Source organism: Ambystoma mexicanum, chromosome 12 (assembly GCF_040938575.1).
Source record: "Ambystoma mexicanum isolate Mex_15411 chromosome 12, UKY_AmexF1_1, whole genome shotgun sequence".
Classification (NCBI taxonomy): Eukaryota; Metazoa; Chordata; class Amphibia; order Caudata; family Ambystomatidae; genus Ambystoma; species Ambystoma mexicanum.
In genome coordinates, this window is record NC_090936.1 from 1,227,765,231 (window position 1) to 1,227,787,705 (window position 22,475).

Genomic DNA, 22,475 nt, shown 5'->3' on the forward strand with positions numbered 1-22,475 from the left:
GACACTAGGAACTATGGAGCGAGGGCTAATCTTATATATGGTATTTGCCCATTGCCTGTATTTCAAACAAGAACCTGTCAAGGACCTAGGCACTGCTCTCGATAAAGTTAATCTGAACAAATTATGGATCATACTTGGGTCCTATGACTGGCCAGTAAACATCATAGACATTCTTAGGTTTTACACCCGAATATTGAAGCTTGCATCACACCAGAGAGGACATTGCACACCCTGGTTCCCCATATGTTCAGAGGTTAGACAGGGGTGTGTATAAGCTCCATCCTTGTTCTCCCTGTATATTAATGATTGCAATACAGACGTTCCCAAGACAGGAGGGATGTAGATTGCGGCATTAGTTTATGCCGGCAATGCTATCCTTATTGCGTGCACTCAAAGAGCCTTATAACTTTTAATTAATAAGTATACGACTCTTATGTGGGAACGTGATCTGCCAGTAAATTCGTAACAATCTGCAGTCATGGTATGTTGTCGAAGGAAGAGAACATGTCTAACTACATGGTGCAATGCAACCCCTATCCTGAGGGTTACCCCCTTTGATTACCCCGGGATTCGTTTCTTAGATTGCTTTACGGCAGAGGCTCATTCTACCAAGCAAGTATCTCTAATGAAACAGTGCATTGTAGGCATCTATCATTTCACAAAACAAGATAAACAGCAAGCGCTAAATATCATCAACACTATTTGCTAGAACAATAGGGGCCGCCAAGTACGGAGCTGCAGTGTGGGGCCTTGCAGACCATGCTAGCTAGAAAAAAATTAAAAAAGAGAAGAAAATGCTTTTCTAGAGCATTTGCTGGCTCTGCCCCAAATTATGCAACGCACAATTAAATAGGCCTAGGTTTTATACATGATGAATTGGCTCAGAGCACGGCCCTTCCATGGATCAGGATCTGGACTAACCCAAATTCGACATTTACCCAACATATGTTTATTTGATGACTAAACAAGAGATAGAGGAGGTCGAATGGTTCACAAATACAAAAGTGACACTGGGAAAGATCAATGCAACCCCTGCTCTGCTTAATAGTATTGCCAGCAGGGATATAAAGAGAGCTTAAAAAGGAATGAACCACGGACGCTACAGAACCCAGACCAGCAAATAGACGATGTTTGATCTTAGCTAGTGGGCAAATAAAAGATCACTTAACCTGGTCTGATAATGAATCCCAGAGATGCTGATAACCTGAGCACGATTTGAATGCTTACTGCCGCGTGAAGCTTTATGTAAGAGATCAGGTTGAGGTATCGAGGCAAGGTGTCCGATGCACTGGGCAGAACTAGAGAATATGGCACATTTGTTATTTTTTTGCCCGGCATATGAATCGTTTATGAAAAAGGTTACTGCTTCCACCTTTTATGGCCAACAGATTTCTGCACTAGCGTCCAGTGCTTTGTTTTTTATTCAACGTAGAATCTCCACTCGAGGCTTGGCCATTATCCTTGAATATGCAAGGAGCCTGGAGACTATGGGAAAAGGAATGGAAGGAAAAAAGTTGAAAGTTCCAGAAATTCTTTTTAGTTACACAATAGTCTTGAGGGTTTACAGTATGTACTAGAGTTATAAATTCATTTTATTATTATCATCATACATATTTGAAACTGTTTTTAGATTTGTTAGCTATTTTTAAATAAATGGTCGTCAATTTTAATATGCTCGTTATCAAGTATTTTACATGTGATTATATCATTTTTTAAATTTTTTTATTTTAGTAAAATAAAGGGGACATCAAAACCATATCATCTTACTAATCATTTACATACAATCATCCTTGTAGATCTTGTCCTACATCATGCATCATGTCTCACATGTCATACCACTTGTTCCATTAAGCTCCAGGTTTATTGTTCCTCAGGTTTTTCAAGGAGCATCGAATTAATTTTGGCCAAAAAATTCATTAAAGCGTACGATGATTTACCCTTTCAGTTTGCAAACCTCAACCACCAATCTTTGTCACTGAGTGATGGTGTCTAGTTCACAACGACTTAAGACCTGGGCAATATAGAGTCAGATGTTTTAAGGTTTCTTTACATCTTTCACAAAACTTGACAATTTTGGTTCCAACCACTTCTGTCTCAATCTCACGCTCTCCTTTGTGTCGAATAAGTTCAAGCGAACCTTTAACGTAAGTAGTTCTATATTTCATGCTAAGGGATTTCTCAAGTTATTGCGGTAGAGTATTCCGGTCTTTACCTTCTTACGCTGCGTCTTTCATCAACCTATGTTGGTTTCGCCTATCAACTGTAGTTGTCCAACCTAGTTCCCATCGTTTTTTTTTTTATTACTAGATTTGGATTCCTTTTCAATGTGTCACTGTCAGTATTCAGGTCAGTCAAGTGTTTTTCACATTGTGCTATCCATTTGGTCGGAACCGAGTCTTTGCTACATTTTCCTATATCAGCAAGAATATCAAACTGTGGAACACGTTTTTCAACAGTGATCTTCCTGTACGTGGATAACATTCCATGCTATTCTTGCATTGATTGACACAAGACCTAGTTCATATCGAAGACATGATATTGGTAATCCCTTCCGAAGTTTTAGGATTCTGCTCCAGTACGTGTTCTCTAGCTAGTTATATAATAATTGTGCCGTGAATTAATTTGCTATTGCGTTTTTATGTAGAAGAATTTCTGAATTTTTGACTGACTGACTACTCACCTGACAGACTTGTATGTTTCCCTTCAAAATCTGCCTGGCACAAAAGTGAGAGGAATTCCTCTCAAAATGATGGAAATCTTTCAGAAAGCGCAAGGAAATAATACACTGGTAAAATGAAAAAGAGGGCACGCACCGGAAGGAAGGGATTGAGGAGCGGGGGAAGAAAGGACACATTGTAAAATAGCTACAGATAATCGAGAGGTAACTAATATCTCTGTGCCTGTTACTATGCATCCTCAAGAGCAGCCCCCTACAGAATTATCCTAGAAAGGAAGCTCTTCAGCCGCATCACGGCCTTGAGGAGGTGTACTGAAAAGATTAAGTACAACTTAGGAAGAGTCAAAGATGGATATAAGGGGAGTGTCGAGAAAATGTATAGGAAAGTGGGTGGGGAGGAAGGTGTATCGCTAGATATACTACATGTCAACGAACACACTACAAGTGGTTATTTCACATACAGCTGTCCAGATACGGTCTTATTTTTCCTTCGATTCATCGTGGGTTTCTTCCCCACAGAGGCCAGCCTTAGAATATCAGAAATCCACACCTCCAAAGTTGGTCTCATTTGAGACTTCCAAACTCAACCTTTATGTGCTCCTCCCTGTGCAAGTGCCCGAGTGGCAGATGCTCAGTGTCTTCCAACGAGCCAAGAATAGACAGTCAATCTGGGCTTAAACACAAGGGACATCCTTCCCTTTTCTGCAGGTCCAAAACATGCACGAGGGATGCCCTGCCAGTGCCACAATACCCATTATCCACCCTGAGCATGTTGTCCTGGCATTAGTAAATGCTCTGAATGGTCTTTTGCTGAATCAATCTCACTCTGGAGCCCTGCAAGCATTCCTGCAATTATTCAAAGCTTAATGGTGAAGTACCAGCGATTACCTACCCAATATCATCTTCGCTTTACTCAGAGCGGAGTACAATCAATCGCATAGTGCCGAGAGGTATATGTAGTATGGCGGGTTGGCCCGCCACTAATAACCACACTGGAGACTAGAAGTTGTGCCAACTGTGTTTATTTGAAATTACAAATGGTTGGTCTAATGGATTCACGGGTAGGTCTCCGGGCTAAGCGGGTTCTTGGGGAATTTGGCAGTAGGGACCCCCCCACTACTTATTTCCCACCAGTTTTCCCCATCCCTAGCCCAGGTGTCCTTAACAGGGTGTTAGTATCTCGCCAATGGGGACACCAATCTGTCGTTTGCTATAATACTATTGGGGTTTTCCCTAAAGCGTTGGCTAACTCACTCCCTGGGGTTTTTGTAGAATTTCCACAACTTATCCCGTTTAGTACTTTAAAGAAGTCGATAGGGATGGTGTCTTCTTTTGCCCAGTACCACTCTCGCTTCTTCCACACCCGTTCTTGCCGGACCCTGCACTACTCTGGGGTTCCTAAATGTTCTCCTCCCACCATGTTGCTATCCTTCCAATCTCTCACTCCGCCTTTCTACCTCCAACCTTTGATCTTACTTCTCTTCTTTCTCCTGCTCTTAAGATCAATCTGACCTTCAACGCCCTCTGCTGAAACCTTTGCGGTTTTAATTTACTCCCTCTTATAATACCTCCTGGCATCCTCTGCTACTACTGCCTCTATTCTTATTGCTAATCCTCCCACTACTCCTATTCTCCCACTCCCTGTCAACACTACCACCACTCGGTTACCACTACTCCCTTTGTACTGTGCCTACCACTGCCTAAGACGCACTACCGTTCACTACTATCATCTACCTGCTACTCCCTCTACCAATATACTACTCCCATAACGGCTACCACCTCCACTATGACCTCCGCCCTGCTACTCCTACTCTACACACTCTTCACACTCTTCACTCACACACAAATACTCCACAGATCCCCTCTCTCCAATAGCTTCCACACTCAGTATGTTCCCTAGTCTCTCTGCCGTCCTCCACCACTTCCTGTCCTTGCCCGACTAAAGCACCCCACCAACTCCCAGGATTGGATTTACCCTGACCAATGGCTAACCTGTCTCTTGGGGCTAGCCCCGCCCCCTTTTTGTGTGCCCTTGCAGCATTTCTGGTATGGACGGCCCAATCATCTGCCGCCCCTTGTTTTAAGGCCTTAATATTTCCATTCACTGGTGGGCTAGCAGAAGTCTATATCACGGCCTCCCTGGAGGCCTTGAAATCATTACAGTCATCCCTGACGGCTTAGTTGGCTTCCTACTAGGAGGAGAAATCCCAGCTGATGAAGTGTAGGTTCGCTGTGCGCTGGTTCCAGCTAATGCTGCCACTGCATCCTGGGGTAGAGATCACTGCCCCGCTGCGGTCCTCCCTCAACCGTGTTGTGGCATCCACGGCACCCTGCGACATTGCCTGGGGGTGGGGGGGGGCAATCGCTGGCATCTCGTCCTGTGGCTCGCGCCAGTGCTGCTGCCAATGTGCCGGTTGGATTTCCCCCTGCAGCGCCACCGCCACACACTCAGGTAGGGTGGAGGTTGGGGGCTATGAGGGGGTCCACCTTCACTCTGGCACCAGTCGGGTTGGGGCAGGCTGCCCCCACCCCTTTGATAGGGCCTGTAAACAGTAGACATTTAAACATTTTATGCCAGCGGTATGCCTTGGTTAGGTGCAGCAAATTAGCCACCAGCCATTTCGGCACAGCTCCCACTCATGCACGCCCTGTTGGCTGTCCGTACTGGGGTGGCAATGCAAACAGTTATAACCGATCGCCGAGACCTATCTGCGCCGGGATATTACTGTTTGCTTAAATGTATTGTCATGCAAATCACTAAGAAATGCAGTGCTTTGGGTGACAGTATATTTAAGCCAAACGCCACACGCTTAGTACATGCAACTGTAAGGGTTACATGTACTGAGCGCATACTGAACTGAGAGGTTAGGAGGATGAATGCCAAAAAGCAAGAGAGCCAAAGGACAGGACGTAAACCACGTGTGATAGCCATTTTGAGTATTTGGTACTCCAAAATGGCATTGTGCAGTAAAAATCAAACAAATAAAACACAAGGGTGCAGGGGAGAGCATCAGAACAAGATGAACAAAAACAAAGAATGTTGCAGTGAAAAAGGGATACAAAGTAGCACACGCCACTGTAAGGTGGTGTGGGCTACTTTACGACAAAACAGAAAGCATTGCCAGCCTTAAGGGCCCTTCAAGGTCCCCAAAAGAATTGAGCTGAGCAGGTAAGTGAAGCTAAAAGAAAAAAGCCAATGGTGGGAAAACGCAAAACGAGAATTCTTACCCAGCACGCGCGTGTCAATAAAGGATGCAAGAAAAGGCGCAACCATTGAAGCTTGTGGAATTTCATCGGTTACAGTGGAGGGAGGTTTGTGGATGTAGTTCCATCCCTTGGTTCTGTAGTTACCCATGTTTTTGTAAACCACTGCCCTTGGCAGCCATCTTTCTCCTGTTCAAGGATAGGAAACGGTCATGTATAGTCATGGCCCTTCTCAAGCTTTGCCTAGAGCCCAGGTAGGGCTGCTGTGTGATTTCAACTGGTGAGAATTGATTTAGGATCCAGACACCCCAACCCGAGTGATGCCCAGAGTGTTCTGAGCCGATTATCCAGGACTGCACCGGACTTTGCCATCCATGAGCTGCACTACCACCATCTATTGCAGAGGACCTGGCATTCATTTCCTTGTAGTACCCCCTAGAATTGCGGACATAAGAGGCCAGTTTTTATGACGCACTAAAGAGGTTAATGATCATTAAATAGAACTAACGTACATGACAGCAGCTCATTAGATCTCTGACCCAGACATTATTCAGAAAATTGTGAATCCCACTGCATTGCGAGCACTCTGCCAGAACCATGAAGTTTACAGAGAAAGGCAGGATGTCCTGAAAGCATCCAATGTAGCACTTGGGAGATTGTTCCATTCTTCCAATTAGAAATGCATTTAGTATGGACGTAACCAGCCAAGGAGGACACGAAAGAACAGGACTGGAAAAGATGGTTACGGTATGTTCTGACACAATCAACAGCAGATCCCTCAGGCTTTCATATTATGTTGCCCGACACACAGTGAGATATGAAGAAAATCAGTGCCCCCCCCCCCCTCCTAGAATCCGCAGGACTGAACCAATACATGCATGCTTTCTTCACAAGATTGTTGCCCGAGAGGGCTGTATGCGTGGCAACTCTGTCCCTATGCCGGCCATAAGACACAGAACGCTCATCACCTTTCATCGACAATGTCATGTGTTTGACGCATGCTTTGGTAGGATGACAACTTCTGGCTAAAACAAGGAATTGGGCTATCTAAATGATCAATCAGACATTGGTTGTGTACAGAGGTTTTGGGATTTAGAAGAGAACAGAGGGTGATGGAGCCCATGGTATACTGTTTGTACATAAGGAGGGGTTGCTGGTGGGCCTATTGCTTGGATGTTTACTCGCAAGATCTGGTGTGCAGTGGAGTCGGATCTATGTTGAAAGACCGCATTCAGAAAAGCTCCAGTTACAAAACATCAGAGCCGACTTGCTCGCATTTTGTTCCAAGCTTTTCGGAATATCTATATTTGTCCCCCCCATTACATTTAATCTAAAGGGGGACACCCATGCAACCCCAGCAGCACCTAATGCAGAACTAGGGGAGCTGGGGACACCCCAGCAGCACCTAATGCAGAACTAGGGGAGCTGGGGACACCCCCGCAGCACCTAATGCAGATCTAGGGGAGCTGGGGACACCCCTGCAGCACCTAATGCACCCCTTGTTCGTTATTATGGGCTTACATTTTTTTTTTTACCAAGCCGAACGCGCATTCAGCTTTTTATTTACAAGCTTTTTCGACCCAGAAAAGCGAATGATTCAAGTTTAAAACATATGCACATTCACTTTGAACTAATTACATTCAGTAATGTTTACTTATCCAGGAGAAGATTAAGTGGGATGGACTATGTAGAACTTCTATAATTTTTTTTTATTATTTCTTGAAGGCTGGCTTTGATCATGTTATTTTATTACTGGTTATATAATTGCACGGAGTTGCAAGCAGAGTTGACAGTCTGCCACAGTGGTTCGTGAGAGGAGCTGCAGCGACCCGGCTTTCTTCGTTTGCTCCTGTGTTTGGAGTTCCGCGGAGCATAGCTTGGAGCAGGACTACCGTGCTCCGTTGGCGTGCTGTCGCTTTAATTAGCCCAGCCTCAGCCTCAAGCTACACCTTCAAAAACTCAGAACGCGCGGAGTGCCGCACAGAGTTGCAAGCAGAGTTGACAGTCTGCCACAGTCCTCTGCGGGACGCAAGAGGCGCAGAGGAAAATGGCTTCCACAACTGGTCCTCACACCCGAGCTAAAACCCAGCAACAACGGCGGGCTCTAAACCCATGGACGTTGGCCAAACCCGGAAGTACCAAGCCAAAAAGGTAAGAGACGAGACTGTAAGCACAAAAAACAGCAGTGTACTTGAAATTGCTCCTGTCAAATCAACACTGATACCTTCTTTTTCTGCGCTTGCTGCAGCTACTGTAATGGCTGCCGGTCACTTAAACGATGTAAGTGGCATAATAGTGAGCAAAGACAGAAGTGGTGGAACTCTCAGACCAACCAGTCTCGACCTCAGCTACCCCGATTTTAGTAAATCAGGCTTCCTCAAAAGAGGGGCACTTTATGATGTATGCCTCTGCTGCGTTGATAAGACAGACAGAGGTATCAATAAAATAAAAGAGCGGGGTAGACACATACACCGCTAGACCAACAGCTGAAAAGAAACCACAGAAAGGGTTATAAGCGGAAAGATAAAAATGATAATTGTAAAACAATCAACTATTCATGAATACCTGAATAACAAGTTGGTTGGAGTAGCAGAGTAGATACAGAGCCTAAAAGGACAATGCAAAGGACAATAAGGAACTAGCTTTACTGAGTTAAGGACTCCCCTTGAACCCCTAGGGAATGCACAACTGACCTGGAAGGAGATGGTTGTGGAGCCAAAAGAAATCCAGTTGGAAAGGACACAACAACAGGAGAAAATGATAAACAGGGAAGTTAGTGAGGGAGGAAACACTCAAACGGCACGAGGGACGCACTAGGTACGGGTTGGTGCAGGTAACTGGAAACGTCCTGAACTGCACTTGTAAAATAAGATACAAATCCAGCACAATGTCCAAGGAAACAAGTAATTTTCTTCACAGCGGGAGTAGGCGGTGTTTATCCAAGAAGCAACAATCACAGGAATTAATGACAACTTGAAACGAAGACACACTTACTGAAAGCAATTAGTGTCAGGCGATGATTGTTCCGATGCAGCCCTTATGGAAGGAACCAAAAAGATACAGAGCATAGGAAAACGACTTCTGACAGCCGTCAACAATCCAGGAAACGTTCCGAGGCGTAACAGCGTGTAGAACCAAAGTCAACAGGGCAATCCGTGAACAGTCCGAGTGGAAGGCAAAGTCGAAAACCAGGGAAACTAAGTTGAAAGGTTTGAAGAAAGAATTTAGCTTGAGGGCTAAACACGTAAGAATACGTGTAAACTACAATTAGCAGCACCGAGCCCAAAGAGGAACCAGATTAAGAAGGCAAGGGGCGGGGCATCGATGTATGCGTTGTGCGTAATGCGCGTGTCAGCTGACACGGCCGATACTGATGCCGACGTCCATACAGTCTCCATGGAAACCGATAACGCTGCCACAGCGATGTCTTTCCCGGACAGTGTAAGCCGGTGTAACTGCCGAGGGAGACTGGCGAGAACAGCGCTGCCGGAGCGTAACATTTTCGAAATCACAAACAAAAAAATAATGTTCAGAGGAAAAAAAGAATGGCAAAGCGGGGCGTCGACGCCCATTTATTACACAACATTGCAAGATAATGCGAGCACTCCACTATCAGCTAGTGCCTTGAAATCCTCTACGCCTTTTCAACTACGAGATTTATTGAACATCTCTAAAACGGACTCCCCAGAACGGTTGGCTTCCAAAACTTGACTCCTTAGCGGGGGTAAAAAAAGAAAGACCATCACTTGGTGAATCAAATGAACATGCAAGCCCAAGAGCAGTCGACAAGCATCAGGAGGGGGACAAAAAAAAAAATCTAGCCCATCAGTAGCTGCAGCCATCCAAATTCACAACAATGTTCTGGCCGCTTCTTCATCAGCGCTCATCCCGTTCATCAAATTGTATGAATCAGTGCACGACACAATAAGGGTCAAACAACGTTACTAAACAATGTTTTGACTAAGCTAGGAAATCTAGAAGCCTTTACTGATACTCGCGAACAAAGGATGAACATTGAAGCGGACCAAACAAGGCAATGACAGCGTCAACAACTGGAACACCTTAATAAAGACCAATCGATAAAAGATGACCTAATGGGCGCTCTCCTAGAATCACTTAAATGGGTGCAGCAATCTGACGCAATGGCAGCAGCTTTGCTTCAATGTCCTTGTAAAGTGCCACCAACCATAGCCCAGGAAAATATGACATTACACTTCACCTCAACGAATCCAATGGACTTGGTCACAAAGAGGCCACAAGCAGGACTTTATCCAACCGTTGTAGTCACAAACGATTGACATACAGCTGAAATAAATGCTGTCAAACCTGCTCTTCAGACTAATTGTGTAAAGACCAATCAGAGCGTACAGTTGTCTAAGGACAACATGCCGCAAGTTTGGGCAGCAACTCACATTCAAGAGCCTCCGGTTGGCCCGCGAAAAGAGTTAGTCTCAAGGGCGAATTAAGAATTTCAAGCTGATCAAAAGATAAATGAAAAACACACAAGTGAAAATGATGATGCTAGTGAAAAAGAAAAAAGAAAAAAAATCCATTCTCCTCTTTTGGAATCTTCTAATGGACATAAAAATAAAAAAAGTTACCAGTCATACCTCAAGAACGTTTATAAGAAACTTACTAACTCCTACGAAGATTGGTCTATTTAAACACACAATGGTACAAAAAGAATGGCGCCTGGAAACGACGTGGCCAATAAATCAAACCAAGTTCTGGAAGTTTAAAAAAGTAGTGCAGGAAAGTAACGTAAAAAAACAGAGGAGAATCGAGTCTGCTGACCAGACGGCCACTATCTTGTCCTCTTCTATAGACTTATTTGACTTAACATATTCAGTGGACGAAACAACTGATGCTGCAGAGCCTGTTATTTTAGGTCAGTATAAAAGTCAAAAACAACTTTAAACAAAATGACCGGACATGCAAGTAGGAAAAGCACAGACCTAGGAGTACAAGATCTCCCCGGAAATCAAGAAAAAAAATGGCGACAACAAGTCTGGTGCGATTTGTAAATTAAGTCCGAAACTGACCCTAAATCAAGTGCTAAAACAAACGAAAGAGACAAGAAAAACACCTCCCAACAGACAGATGGGAAAGGAAAAAAAAACGGTGGAAACAGACTACAAAACATTCACGAGGATGACAATGAAGTAAACTTAAAATCGAGGAAACGTGATGAAATTATTCAAATGTATTCCATCTTTACGTACGGTCACCTCGGACGACATCACCATAGTAGAATATGTGTCCAAAAAAACATCACACGAAGTGCTACTTCATATCAAGTCTCAAGTAGTGTGGGAATCTGTACTAGATGCTAAGGACGATCTGCTCTTTTGTGGATTTGACCTTTTTCCTCGAACCAGAGATAGAAACACAGGATGATAAAACCCCAAGCTTTCATATACAATCGCCCTCAAAAAATTTGCAGAGAAGAGAAGATCTGAGAAAGTTGATGTCAATGGAGCAAAAATAATTAAAAGAATTTTCACCAACATCCAGAACAACTAGCCATGGTAAATTTACTTCAAATACACAGCTTTCCAAATAGCTATGATGCATCAGCGAGAAATCTCCCGTAAATTTGTTATCATGGAACACAAGAGGTTTCCAGCACCTTTTTAATGATTTTCCCCTTCAACCTATGTGTCTACAAGAAACGTGGCTCAGAGATGCTCTCTCGCGTGATGGTTACACTATCCTATTAAATCCTGCATGGAAAAACTGAATGGGATGCCCATTCTCTGGGTTGTTAACAATGGTGAAAAACTCCAAAATGTGTCAGTCTTAGATTCCTGTAATCCAAACATGTTTCTCCAAGGAACCATTATAGAGCTGAAACACCCTAATAACGATGATCCAACTCATCTACTTTTGTTAAATACTTACTGGAATCCAGAAATGATCAGTGAAAGGACATATTTAAATTCAGTACCCTCAGTAATTGACGACAAAATGGGAGCTCTGAACAACTTGAAAATAATATGTGGCGACCTGAACTACTCGTGGTTCAGACAAGGAAAAAAAAAAAACTAATATACCAATTCCTTTTGAAAACCTTTCAAATAAAGGGCAGAAATGGAAGTCCGCACTCAAAAGTCGAAACTGCAAAATGGTAAATGGGAAGGTTAAAGGAGATCTACCTGCGAAAGCCACCTGGCACCAAAACCAGAGCCAAAAGATCCTCGATTACATCTGGGTCTCCCAAAACGTAGTCGATGATATTGAGGAAGTGTATTGACAACTACAGTGAGTGACCATAATGGGTTGAATCTCACATGGTCTCTGGAAAGTAATCCCCTGCCCGTGAGTCACATTGAAACTTTGTGCACAAATGCAGGAGGAAATAGACTGAGAATAAAAGGCCACCAGATAGATGATCTAAGAACACAGCTGCAAGAAACATCCCCAGAACAAGCAATAAATTATGTCCCGTTATTGAAGCAACACTGTATACAAACTAATTTAAAAGGAATTGCAGGAAATACGAACAAACACAAATACAGTCATGCTGTACACCTTGAAGAAAAAAAAATCATGCACAGAGATAAGAAAGTTAAAGAAAAACCAAGGAAGAGAAAAGGAAATCACCATCAAATAACAGTGCCAAAAATATCGAAATTGGGTAAAATCAATGAAAATAATTCAAGATCAAGAACATGTCGAACAAATGATGGAATTGATGGTGAAACATAAAATCGAGAAATCTGGTCGATCTTAAATAATGGGAGCACAAAGAGTAATCAAGCTCTGTCCAATGAAGTACCAGCTGCAGCCTGGGAAAAACACTTTAGTGAGGTGTTTAAAAGTCCAATAACAACTCCAAGACTTAGACAAACTGAAAACAAAATTGCTTGGGATGTGTGGGAATCATCCATTGACATCAAATTTGCAATTCGACATCTGAAAAACTCAAGAGCTGCTGGCGCAGACGGCATCACAAATGTGATGCTAAAAAAATAACAAAGAAAATTGGGCGAGATTCATTGAGGAATTATTCATAAACATTGCTACCTCAAGGACAATCCCAGAATCTTGGCGGACCGCACTGGTGGTACCGATAAAAGGAACTCTGGCGGAGCCAGCTAACTACCGCCCGATTGCCTTACTTGACACTATCGGAAAGATCTTTGCCTCCTTTTTGCAAAAAGAATTAGCAAACTGGGCCTGTAGAGCCAGTAGTGGAGACTGTCGACAAACCGGTTTCACAAAAGGTGTGGGCACAGAGGTCAACTTGGTGCTCTTAAACCTTTTGAAACTAGAAACCCTGAAAGGAAAACATAAGTTGTTCCTTGCGTTTGTGGACATGCAACAAGCCTTCGATAGTGTAAACTGTGGGCTGCTAGGGAAGAAATTGACAAGGTGGAAGTGTCCGCTCGAGCTACTTAATCCAGTGAAAGCCCTACACACTGAAACAACCATCCGAATTCGTTTAAACCAGCAGGGAGATTTGACAAATGAAACTGCAACACTAAAAGGGGTAAAACAAGGATGTCCTTTAGCTGCGCAATTGTTCAAACTATCTATTGCCAACCTGCCATTTGCTCTTAAAGAAGTAAATTGTTTTCCACCAAGAGTAACTGATAGACAGCACCCAAATAGGGCTGCAACGGTTACTTATCGAAACTGCACAAGTATTTAAGTGAGAATGATTTGGACATAAACACTTTAAAAACAAAAATAATGAAAATGGGCCTGCAAGAAGGAGTAAAAAATAAATATTTTAAATGGACGGTAGCGGGCGTATTTATCAGCACGACAACAGCTACTCGCTATCTTGGACTGAAATTTAATACATCAATCTGTGAATGGCCATGGCATCAAGATCTTATGAGCAGAATGACCACTTATGCAATTCAAGGTGCCAAACTACATAGGGAATATGGAAAATTTTCATTGTGGCCGATCTTGACTTTCTATATTACCTTTGGTGGAGAAACAGCTTGGAATTTGGACAGACACCTGGCAAAGACTTGAAGGTCTTTTTTGGTGTAGAGCGCTTTGCCTGCCGAGATATGTCTCAATGACACTCCTGCGACACGAACTTGCATTAAATTCCTTATACAGCACAATAGTTTGGAATTCGTGTGCACTTGGAGGAAAACGATGCTAAGTATGCCTTCTCCTGCATATAAAATATTAGTCCCAAGAGTATCTTCTGAATAAAACAGCTTGTTGAAATGTTGGAGAACTAAATTAATGGATACTCTAAATTCAGCAGACATTTTAAAAAAAGTGTCACTAATAACGGATCCGCAGCTGGTAAATAAAAAGCTAAAACTATGGTTCTGGATTCAAAACACAGAAACGTGCAAAATTACGATCTGCTTTAAAGGATGGACCCGTGGAAATCGGGCTTAATAGTCAACCGAAATATCTAACACGATATCCATCTCGGTATCATAGATATCAATTCTTAAAGCTGAGGCTTAATGCGTTAAAGACTAGAGAGATGCTGTGGCTAAAAAAATATAAAGACACAAAAGACAATCTATGCAGATATTGTAAAACAAGTAGAAACATTACAGCACTTGATATCAGAATGTTTAGCTATCATAAGTCAAAGAGCCCTGTTCTTGGGGTTCGCGGCCCCACTGAATGGGAATGTAAATGATTGGTGGACTCAGGTGCTGTCAGGACATAACATCAAACTTTCTTGCGCAGTTTTTGATTTCATAGATGCAATACTATTAATTAATGTTTAACAGGATCCCCTCTCTTCTTCTTGGTTTTTGTTTCTGTTTCGCTTTGCTATATGAAAATGTTTCGTTTTGTAATAAAAGTTTATATGGACTGTAAATTATAATAAATTTTATTTTTTTAATTATGCTTTTTGATTACATGCTGTGATGCCATTTGCATTTCTCTGTAATAAAGCTGTGGAATCCAAGTGTGATATAGATTTGGCTATGGATATAGGTGTACGGTATAATGTGGTGCACTGTTCCATTTCAGAGATGCAATAGTGTAGGGCAATGCCCTTGATACGCTCTGGGGGAGTCAGTCGACCCCAGAAGCTGATGTACACTCTTTGAGTCGACACTACCAATGGGCTTGTGATCACTGGCTCTTGGCGAGTACGAATTGGTGTGCTCGATGTCTCTATACAATGGAGATGGCAAGTGATCTTTTATGGGTTGGCTAGTAGCTTGCAACTTCAACGATTTCCCCAAACCCACACTACAAGTTGATAGAAGCATATTTGAATGAATTATTATAGATGACAGACCGCTATGAAATACCCAGGAATGCACCACTGTTGCTGCTGGCACTCATACCTAGAGAGAGAGGACCAGAACAGGAAGCTGCACATACCCGCTCCTTGCTCAGGAGCAAACGACATCCTGAGATCCTCAGGTGGTGAACAGGGCCAGAGTTATGGCAGAATGACGGGCAGTGCTTCTGGATCCTCCCTTATGGCAGCACATGGAATGGTAGAGCAGCGTAGGTTGCTACCCCGGTGCATGACAGAGGGGCAGGGAGGAAGCCGGCAATAAAAGAGCGAGCATGCTGCACTCTACTCTGCAGCAGCTGCATCATTAAAGAGCCAACCAAGGGAGGGGAGTGAAGTATGTGCTGTCCTGTGCTACCTAGCCACACCCATAGCTTTACTGGGGGGTTAGTGAGGGTGTTAGGAAGCTGTGTCCTCTCACGTTAGCACGTAATCCCTGCTTTCCACATGCCCTTCTCTGTGGAATGGATACGCAATGCTTCATGTGCGAGTGCTGCACCCAGGCGTGGTTTATGCTCAACCAAAGACCAGGGATTCAGCAAATTCCCAAAAGGTCCAATAAAGCAAAATTCTTCTACAGCGCCAAACCCCAAAACATCCCAAAGCCAGAGCTGTAGTGTTCAGGGATTCACTCCAAACAAGTGTAAAATAGAAGGGAGGGAGTTCTGCTGCAGCAGGGCATTGTGGGAGGAGCTTTGTGTGGGATGGAATTGTAGGAGGGAACTCTGCTGTGGCAGGGCATGGTGGGAGCAGCTGTGTGTTGCATAGAATTGTGGGAGGGCGCTCTGCTGTGGTAGAGCACTGTGAGAGGAGCTTTGTGTGGCATGGAATTGTGGGAGAAGCTTTGTGTGGTAGCTTTAATGGGGAAAGGTTCATGAGTCACAGAGAAGTCACTCTGAGTAAAATTACTTTCCAAACAATTATTTTTAAAACTAATCTGTGGATTTATTTCTTTATTGTGTAAAGTATTTTTTTATGATATGGCATTTGTAACGCACCTATGCACAAGTGTTTCAAGGCGTGACGAGGCAAAGAAGGGGGACCAGAGGGAGGACAGAGACAACGATCTTACTAGACTAAGTGTCATTGAGATCGCGCAAATGCAGAAGGGTATGTTTCATCGGCAGAACAGGTGAAAAGTTTAGGAATGAGGACGAAGACGACGACCAGGGGTCACGATTTCCCACCTCGCTCCTTAGGAGGGTGAAACAGCGCCGGCCACTGTCTATAATGTCTGTACTAGCCACTAGCCAGCATTGCTTTCTTTAGGTACGAAACTTGAAAACTGCTACCCTTGTATTAATCAGCGACCAATACAACATAACCAACATCAGAAACATGCTCTTGAAACTGAACACCCATTTCTCTGCCACAAATATGCAAAATCATAATTCTGTAACCAAACACATATTTTAAAGGATGCAAGATTTGAAGACATGTTTATGCAGGTAATGTTTTCTGTATGTGCAGTCTTACGGGGTAGTACTTGGAAAAAGAATAATTGAAAGTTGATCAATAACATTGGGCAGAAATGTGCACAGCATGCAATTTTCTGCGCATATTAGAAACTTCTTTTTCTAAATATGCTTCACAAAAGCAAGTATGCTTAACATGAAGCCATGCCAACATTCACTAGTTTCATTTGATTTGCCTTCACCATTGTTAACCATACTTTATCATGAGCCGGTTTCAAATTCCACACCACGATGAAAAAAACAACTTAGGTTTCGTGTGATATCGTGGTAATTTCATGTTTTTATTTATGTTTTTTACTTGCTATAAACCATCATTGGGAGATTAAATGCAGCGAGTAAATAAGCACTGTGTGAACCCAATTCCAGTAAACCGGGTGGGACAGAACGGGCAACCACAAACAAAAAGTTGATTTAACAAAAACTATACATTTGTTTTTTTCATTTTCATTTCATTATAGGTAAATCAAAATAAAGATAAAACACTTACGGCTGCTCCTGGGAAGCGCAACTATCTCTGGTGCCGTCGCTTTTTTCTTGCAGAGTTTGGAATTAATGAGCAGCTTGTCGTGAAGATCTAAGTGCAAGGCAATGAAGGGTGCAGGTTAGCTTTTGTCCTCCTCCTCCTCTTGCATACAGTGACTTCAGGACCCCCCCCAACCCCTCGCATTCAAACTTCAGGACCCAAGGTTTATGAAAGCCATCTCAAACTAAAAGGACATTTACTAGGCATCCCCGTCCTAGCGCAATGGATTACCAGCCAAATAGTTGAAACTGGATGGTAATTTCTTTTCTTATTTATTGATCTACGTCACTTCATGTGATCGCGAATCCTTTAAACACATAGGAAGTGAGATACAGGGCAAGTCTGGACAATCACACACATCTGATGGCGGACTTATAACGCGCTGGACAGCGGAAAAACATCAGATGGCCCTCTTACGACACGCTGTACAAGATCTTCTAAAAGTTATCAGATGATCAATTTTCTGATTTTAACTGGGCAAACGCATTCCATGCACGCAACCTAACGGAGCAGTAGTATGGACCCATAGATGAGCAGTGCAGTCCCGATCTCCAAAGGAAAACATACAGATCCCCAACAGAAAAGTTACAACATCCATCATGTACTATGTACTCTCGGGCTGTAACGAAGGAGAACTATAACACTGGATCTCTAACCAAGGGGCTTCGTAAACCCCGCTCTAGTTCAGCGGCTGCACTCCATTCCCAAGGACCCAACATGTGGTGCTATATAAAACTTCAATAAATTACTAACATTAGTTACCCATAAGTCCAATATCCCTCACTGCTGAAAAGGTTTTTTAATGTGGTTTCCACGAATATTGGAGGTTGTATATATTGGAGGTTGTCTATCTCAAGTTGATAGTCTGTGATGGCTTAATCGAGAAAAAGACACTGACAGAAGGTATCCAGACAATACAAGCAAGTAAGGTATTGCCACCTGCCATTCCGGTCCCTATGTAGATTCAGGTGTGCATGTTATGGTATGTGAAATACACAAACATATCATAAATCTTCATCGACATGTTAAGTAAAATGGATAAAAGCATTATTTGAAAAAGTTACTCCAAATCCCAATAGTTTATATAAAAGTAACTGATCTTCATTAAAAGAATTCCTTTAATTCTACTTAATTCCTCAACTACCCAGATTCATACTCATTGGGGAGGAAGGATAGCTCAGGGGCAACGTGTTTGTCTTGGAAGCAAGAGAAAGCAGTGCAACACAGGTTCGAATCCCAATCCTGCGCTTAGAAACCACTTGTTGGGATTAAGCATGTTATAACAATTATAATTACATTTCAGTGCCTAAAATGTGAATGGCAATAATGTCAACTTTTATATCTGGAAAAACATGTCGGCTCTACAGATCTATGTGATCAATGAACGTGCGCAACTGCGACACCGAAAATGCTGACGCCAGTTACGGCATGACGCAGTGATCATATGGATCACTGTGCCCGCTTCCCCTGGCCTGCATTACCCCTCCCAACCCTCCCACTCCACTTACCTTTAGGACAGCATACAAAGAAGTGTGCCACCCGCACTCTGCGATTCCTGCTGTGTCAGCTCCTCCCACTAATGTGGGTTGGAGCTGACGCCGCAGAGTGCTTTTCTTTTTTTCTTACGTGTCCCCTGCTTTCCAAAATGGTAAGCAGGGGACACCCCTGCAACCCCTGACCCCCATTACTGTGCACAGAAGAGCGGGGGATACCCCTGCAGCCCCCGCTCTGCTTGGGCGCAGTAAATGCCACCCTCATTTTGTGCGCCTCCAAAGTCGCAGTGACTGCGGGGGTGCACAAATGAGGGCGTCATTTTTGTACAATACCGGCTCTACAGCTTTTAAAGAATACCCCGCTGGTGTAATATGCATGTACCTTATTTTTCAGCTTATCAATTTAAGGGCCCATGGCTCGTGCTGAATCCCACATTTGGGGGTAGGTTGTAATGTAGCCCCATAATCAGTTATATGTCACTTATGGAACATTGCTTGTATATATGCATAATCCAGGGGAGAAAGATATTCTCATGGCTCTCTCCCAACAGTCACTGCATACGGCAGGTAGAGCGAGCGATGCAGTATGACAACCCCCCCCCCCCATAACTAAACTGGTTTGGCTTCCCTTGTCCGCATTCATCACATCTCAGTATCACGAGAGAGGGTTCTGTCTGAACACACAGTGGGGTAAAGCATACACAGTGGTGGGTGCGCCCCACTGGCCAATGCTAAACTAGAGCAGGCGATGTGCATGGCTAAAAGCGTCTAAGAGAGGTAGGCGGTCACTCTGATATATTTCATTCTGTGAGACATCAGAGTTCACCCCACAAGCTACCAAGGTGGAAGCCATCTCCAAATGGGCAACGCTCACTATGCGTCGTCTATGGTCTTTATACTAGACATACAGCCTACTGTAAATATGTTCCATGTAAAGCGCGTTGGTGACAGCGCTATATAAACAACATCCTTACCATTGTTAGCGGGGCACCCGCCACTGTCAATGTGTCTCATTCCACGAACGGGCAACTGGAGGTTTTACTCGGGTGAGGGTTGGTACACGATGCCTTTTAACATCCTCCAATAATTCAGATGATCGGGATAGGCTTCATGGGATAGGTTTCATTGGAAATAAAGTTCAGTGTTATAGTTCACAAATCGCAGCAAACATCACAAATAGCGGAACCACTTGGTGCATCATTCAGTCCCTCCAGAGTGTGGTTTGGCTTATTGTGTTCAAGGGTGCCGTGTAGGAATTCACCAAATCAAACCAGGAGATTCCTTGTATGTTTGACCAAGAAGGAAAAAATGGGGAGCACAGGGCGCCCATCTTTTGCCCACATTCACTTAATGATCATTGAGAATGATAACATTTTTGACGATGTTCACCAAAAGGGTGTCAGCACGAAGGTCAGCCGCTGGGCTCAAGGACGTTCCATGATGTATGTTTGTCTGTTTTGATCAAACATGGTCGATACCTTATACCCATCACATGTCAGTAATATGGAGCAGTTCCCTCAAAGTCTCAGAAACAATCCAATACTGCAGATTGTATCTCACGGCTTTTTGGTAGTGCTACCAAAATGCCACAATGAGCAACATCATGATTGTTAAGAAGGCCGTCCTAATCCAGATGTCTCCCATCAACTGGAGGCCCAGAAAATATACCGTCCGTTTGCTGGACATACCGGATGAACCAATACTGTGAGAAAAAGTATTGAATTGTGTAAAATAAGGTGGGACTAGTACAGTGCCTTCTGATGTCGGGTAGTCAATCGTCTGGAGGGTGGAGTCGGAAATGGGTGAATTCTATGCTGCCTGTTTGTTTTGCAATATACTCAGTAATAAACTCTTTTGCTTGCCTATGAAAATGAAGACTATTCCTGTTTTGATATTCATGCATTTCACACACCAGCAATAATCCAGGAGAATCAGACAGAGGAGAAAGATACATAACCTCAGGACAGGCCTACGAACAAGTAAACAGCCCAGCCAGCACCACAACTGCACTATGAAGGCAATGATAACTATCCAAAACCACTGAATTCATAAGAACCAGCAACTCCATGACCTAGCACAAGGAATGACACATGGTACTTTTTGGAAACCTGGATTGGTCATGGCAACCTCCCTTCCCCTGAAGCAGTAACCCACATCCCAAATAAAGCAAACACTGTTACCTTTAACTGGCATGCATGCTGCTCCGCAAACAGGCAAATGATGGCACACACTACGCATGCCCATTCAGGGGCGTTGGGAGCAAGCATTTGTGTCTTGCAAATGTGAGAGACCTGGGGGTGTACTCCCAAGAAAACCTCAAAAATCCCTTATTCAGATGGCCTGGCTCTCTCAGATCCCAACCCTGGGGGTGGACGAGTGAGGGAGGATCACCTGGGTAGGAGACCCCGGGGTTATGCTCGGGTGAATGCCTCAGGGAAGGCGCGGTATTATACCAGTGAAAGGGATGAAGGCGAGGAGGATGAAGTCCCTTTGGCTTTTGTTGGTTGTTCCACATCTACCCCCCTTCCACCCAAAGAATCAGCCTTATCCAAATCCAACGACCCCTACCATATCTGGTAAATCCCCTAGGAGTCCAAAGCCTGTTGCACTCGAAAACCACAGCTCACAGAATCCCTGTCTTCCTATTTCCTACCCAAATACTCCCCATCATTCTTTTCCACATCCCTCTCATTATATTTTCCCAAACTCCCAGTCTACTTTGACAAAATACTTCTGTTCCCACAATCCCCAGTTTATTTCACGATAATAATCCTGGTCATTCACATTTGTTTCACAAACCCTACCAATCTCACCGTTCTGAGTTTTCCAACCCCCCTCCCCACAGTACGAGGGCTTTAATTCCATTTAACAACTTTTCCCCATCCCACCCTGTAGGGTACTTGGAAACTCTACCACCCCTCTTTTCCAACACAAACACTTCCCTGTACAGTGAAAAGCAACGGACTAACAACAGAGCCGTTTACCTAACATGTCCCAACACCAGGGTCAGGCAGAGTCAGGCAATTGATAATCACACACACCCAACAGCCCTTTACCTTCCCACAGGGATAAAAGGCAGCGCATGAGAGCATGCGAGGAAACAGCTACACCAAAACGGCAGTTCAAGCAGAGGAGAAAGGTGGCGAGACCTGGAAGGATGAACTCCCTGTGCCCTTTTCAACTCAGAACCGCAAAGCCTCCGAAACGGGAGGTAGAAGACTGGGTAGTACAGCTGATGTTTGGAGCAGCAGATGACGGCGCACGGGGACCTCCCGCATTGATAAAGGCAGGGAGGCACGATAGCTGCCGTGGTACAGTCCTTGACTCCAGCAAAAAGCCAAGCCAACGGACCCGATACAATCAGTGAGTCGGAGGGAGCTGATGGTGAAACGAATTGTGTCGAGCCGAAGGTTGCAAGAGGCAACATTAGATGAATGCAATAGAACAAAAGAACTTGTTTGTGGTTGAACTTTTGGGGGAAGCCCAGAGAAGGGCCAGCTCCAGAGTGGTCAGGCACTGCAGAAGTGCTCATTCTAAGGACTCTCGCTGGACCCTTTTGCGTTGAAACTAAGTACCAGAAGGCCCTAGAAAAGGATGGTGTGAGATGTCAGAGTGGTCCTACAAGGGTTGCTTCAAATCCCTTGTACAATTGAAAGTCTCTGACGCATTGCCGAAGGAAAGCTAGGGAAAGGGAACCCACCCTTTCTGATGAGTTGAGGCAAACCATGAACATTGTTGGAAACGTATGAACTGTGGTAAAGATGGCTATGTGAACCCGATGGATGGATGCCAAAAAGGGAAAGTCAATGAGGGCGAATCCCGTATTGTGACAAAGTAAAGTCAACTGTATAATTTGCAA

General features: G+C 43.8%; 1 protein-coding gene across 2 annotated transcripts in view; it reads right to left on the minus strand.

The window, feature by feature from the left end:
• Nucleotides 1-22,475, minus strand: part of NOPCHAP1 (NOP protein chaperone 1) — an 85,858-nt gene that overhangs the window by 58,623 nt on the left and 4,760 nt on the right. The window contains exons 1-2 of one of the 2 annotated variants that reach the window (XM_069629901.1): nt 19,591-19,733; nt 17,088-17,174 (exon numbers count right to left, since the gene is read on the minus strand). In XM_069629901.1, coding sequence (XP_069486002.1) covers nt 17,088-17,174; nt 19,591-19,630 — 127 coding nt within the window. In that variant the 5' untranslated portion in view covers nt 19,631-19,733. Of the gene's footprint in view, nt 1-17,087; nt 17,175-19,590; nt 19,734-22,475 lie in introns of those variants that run through there. The other variant, XM_069629900.1, reaches the window with a different exon arrangement.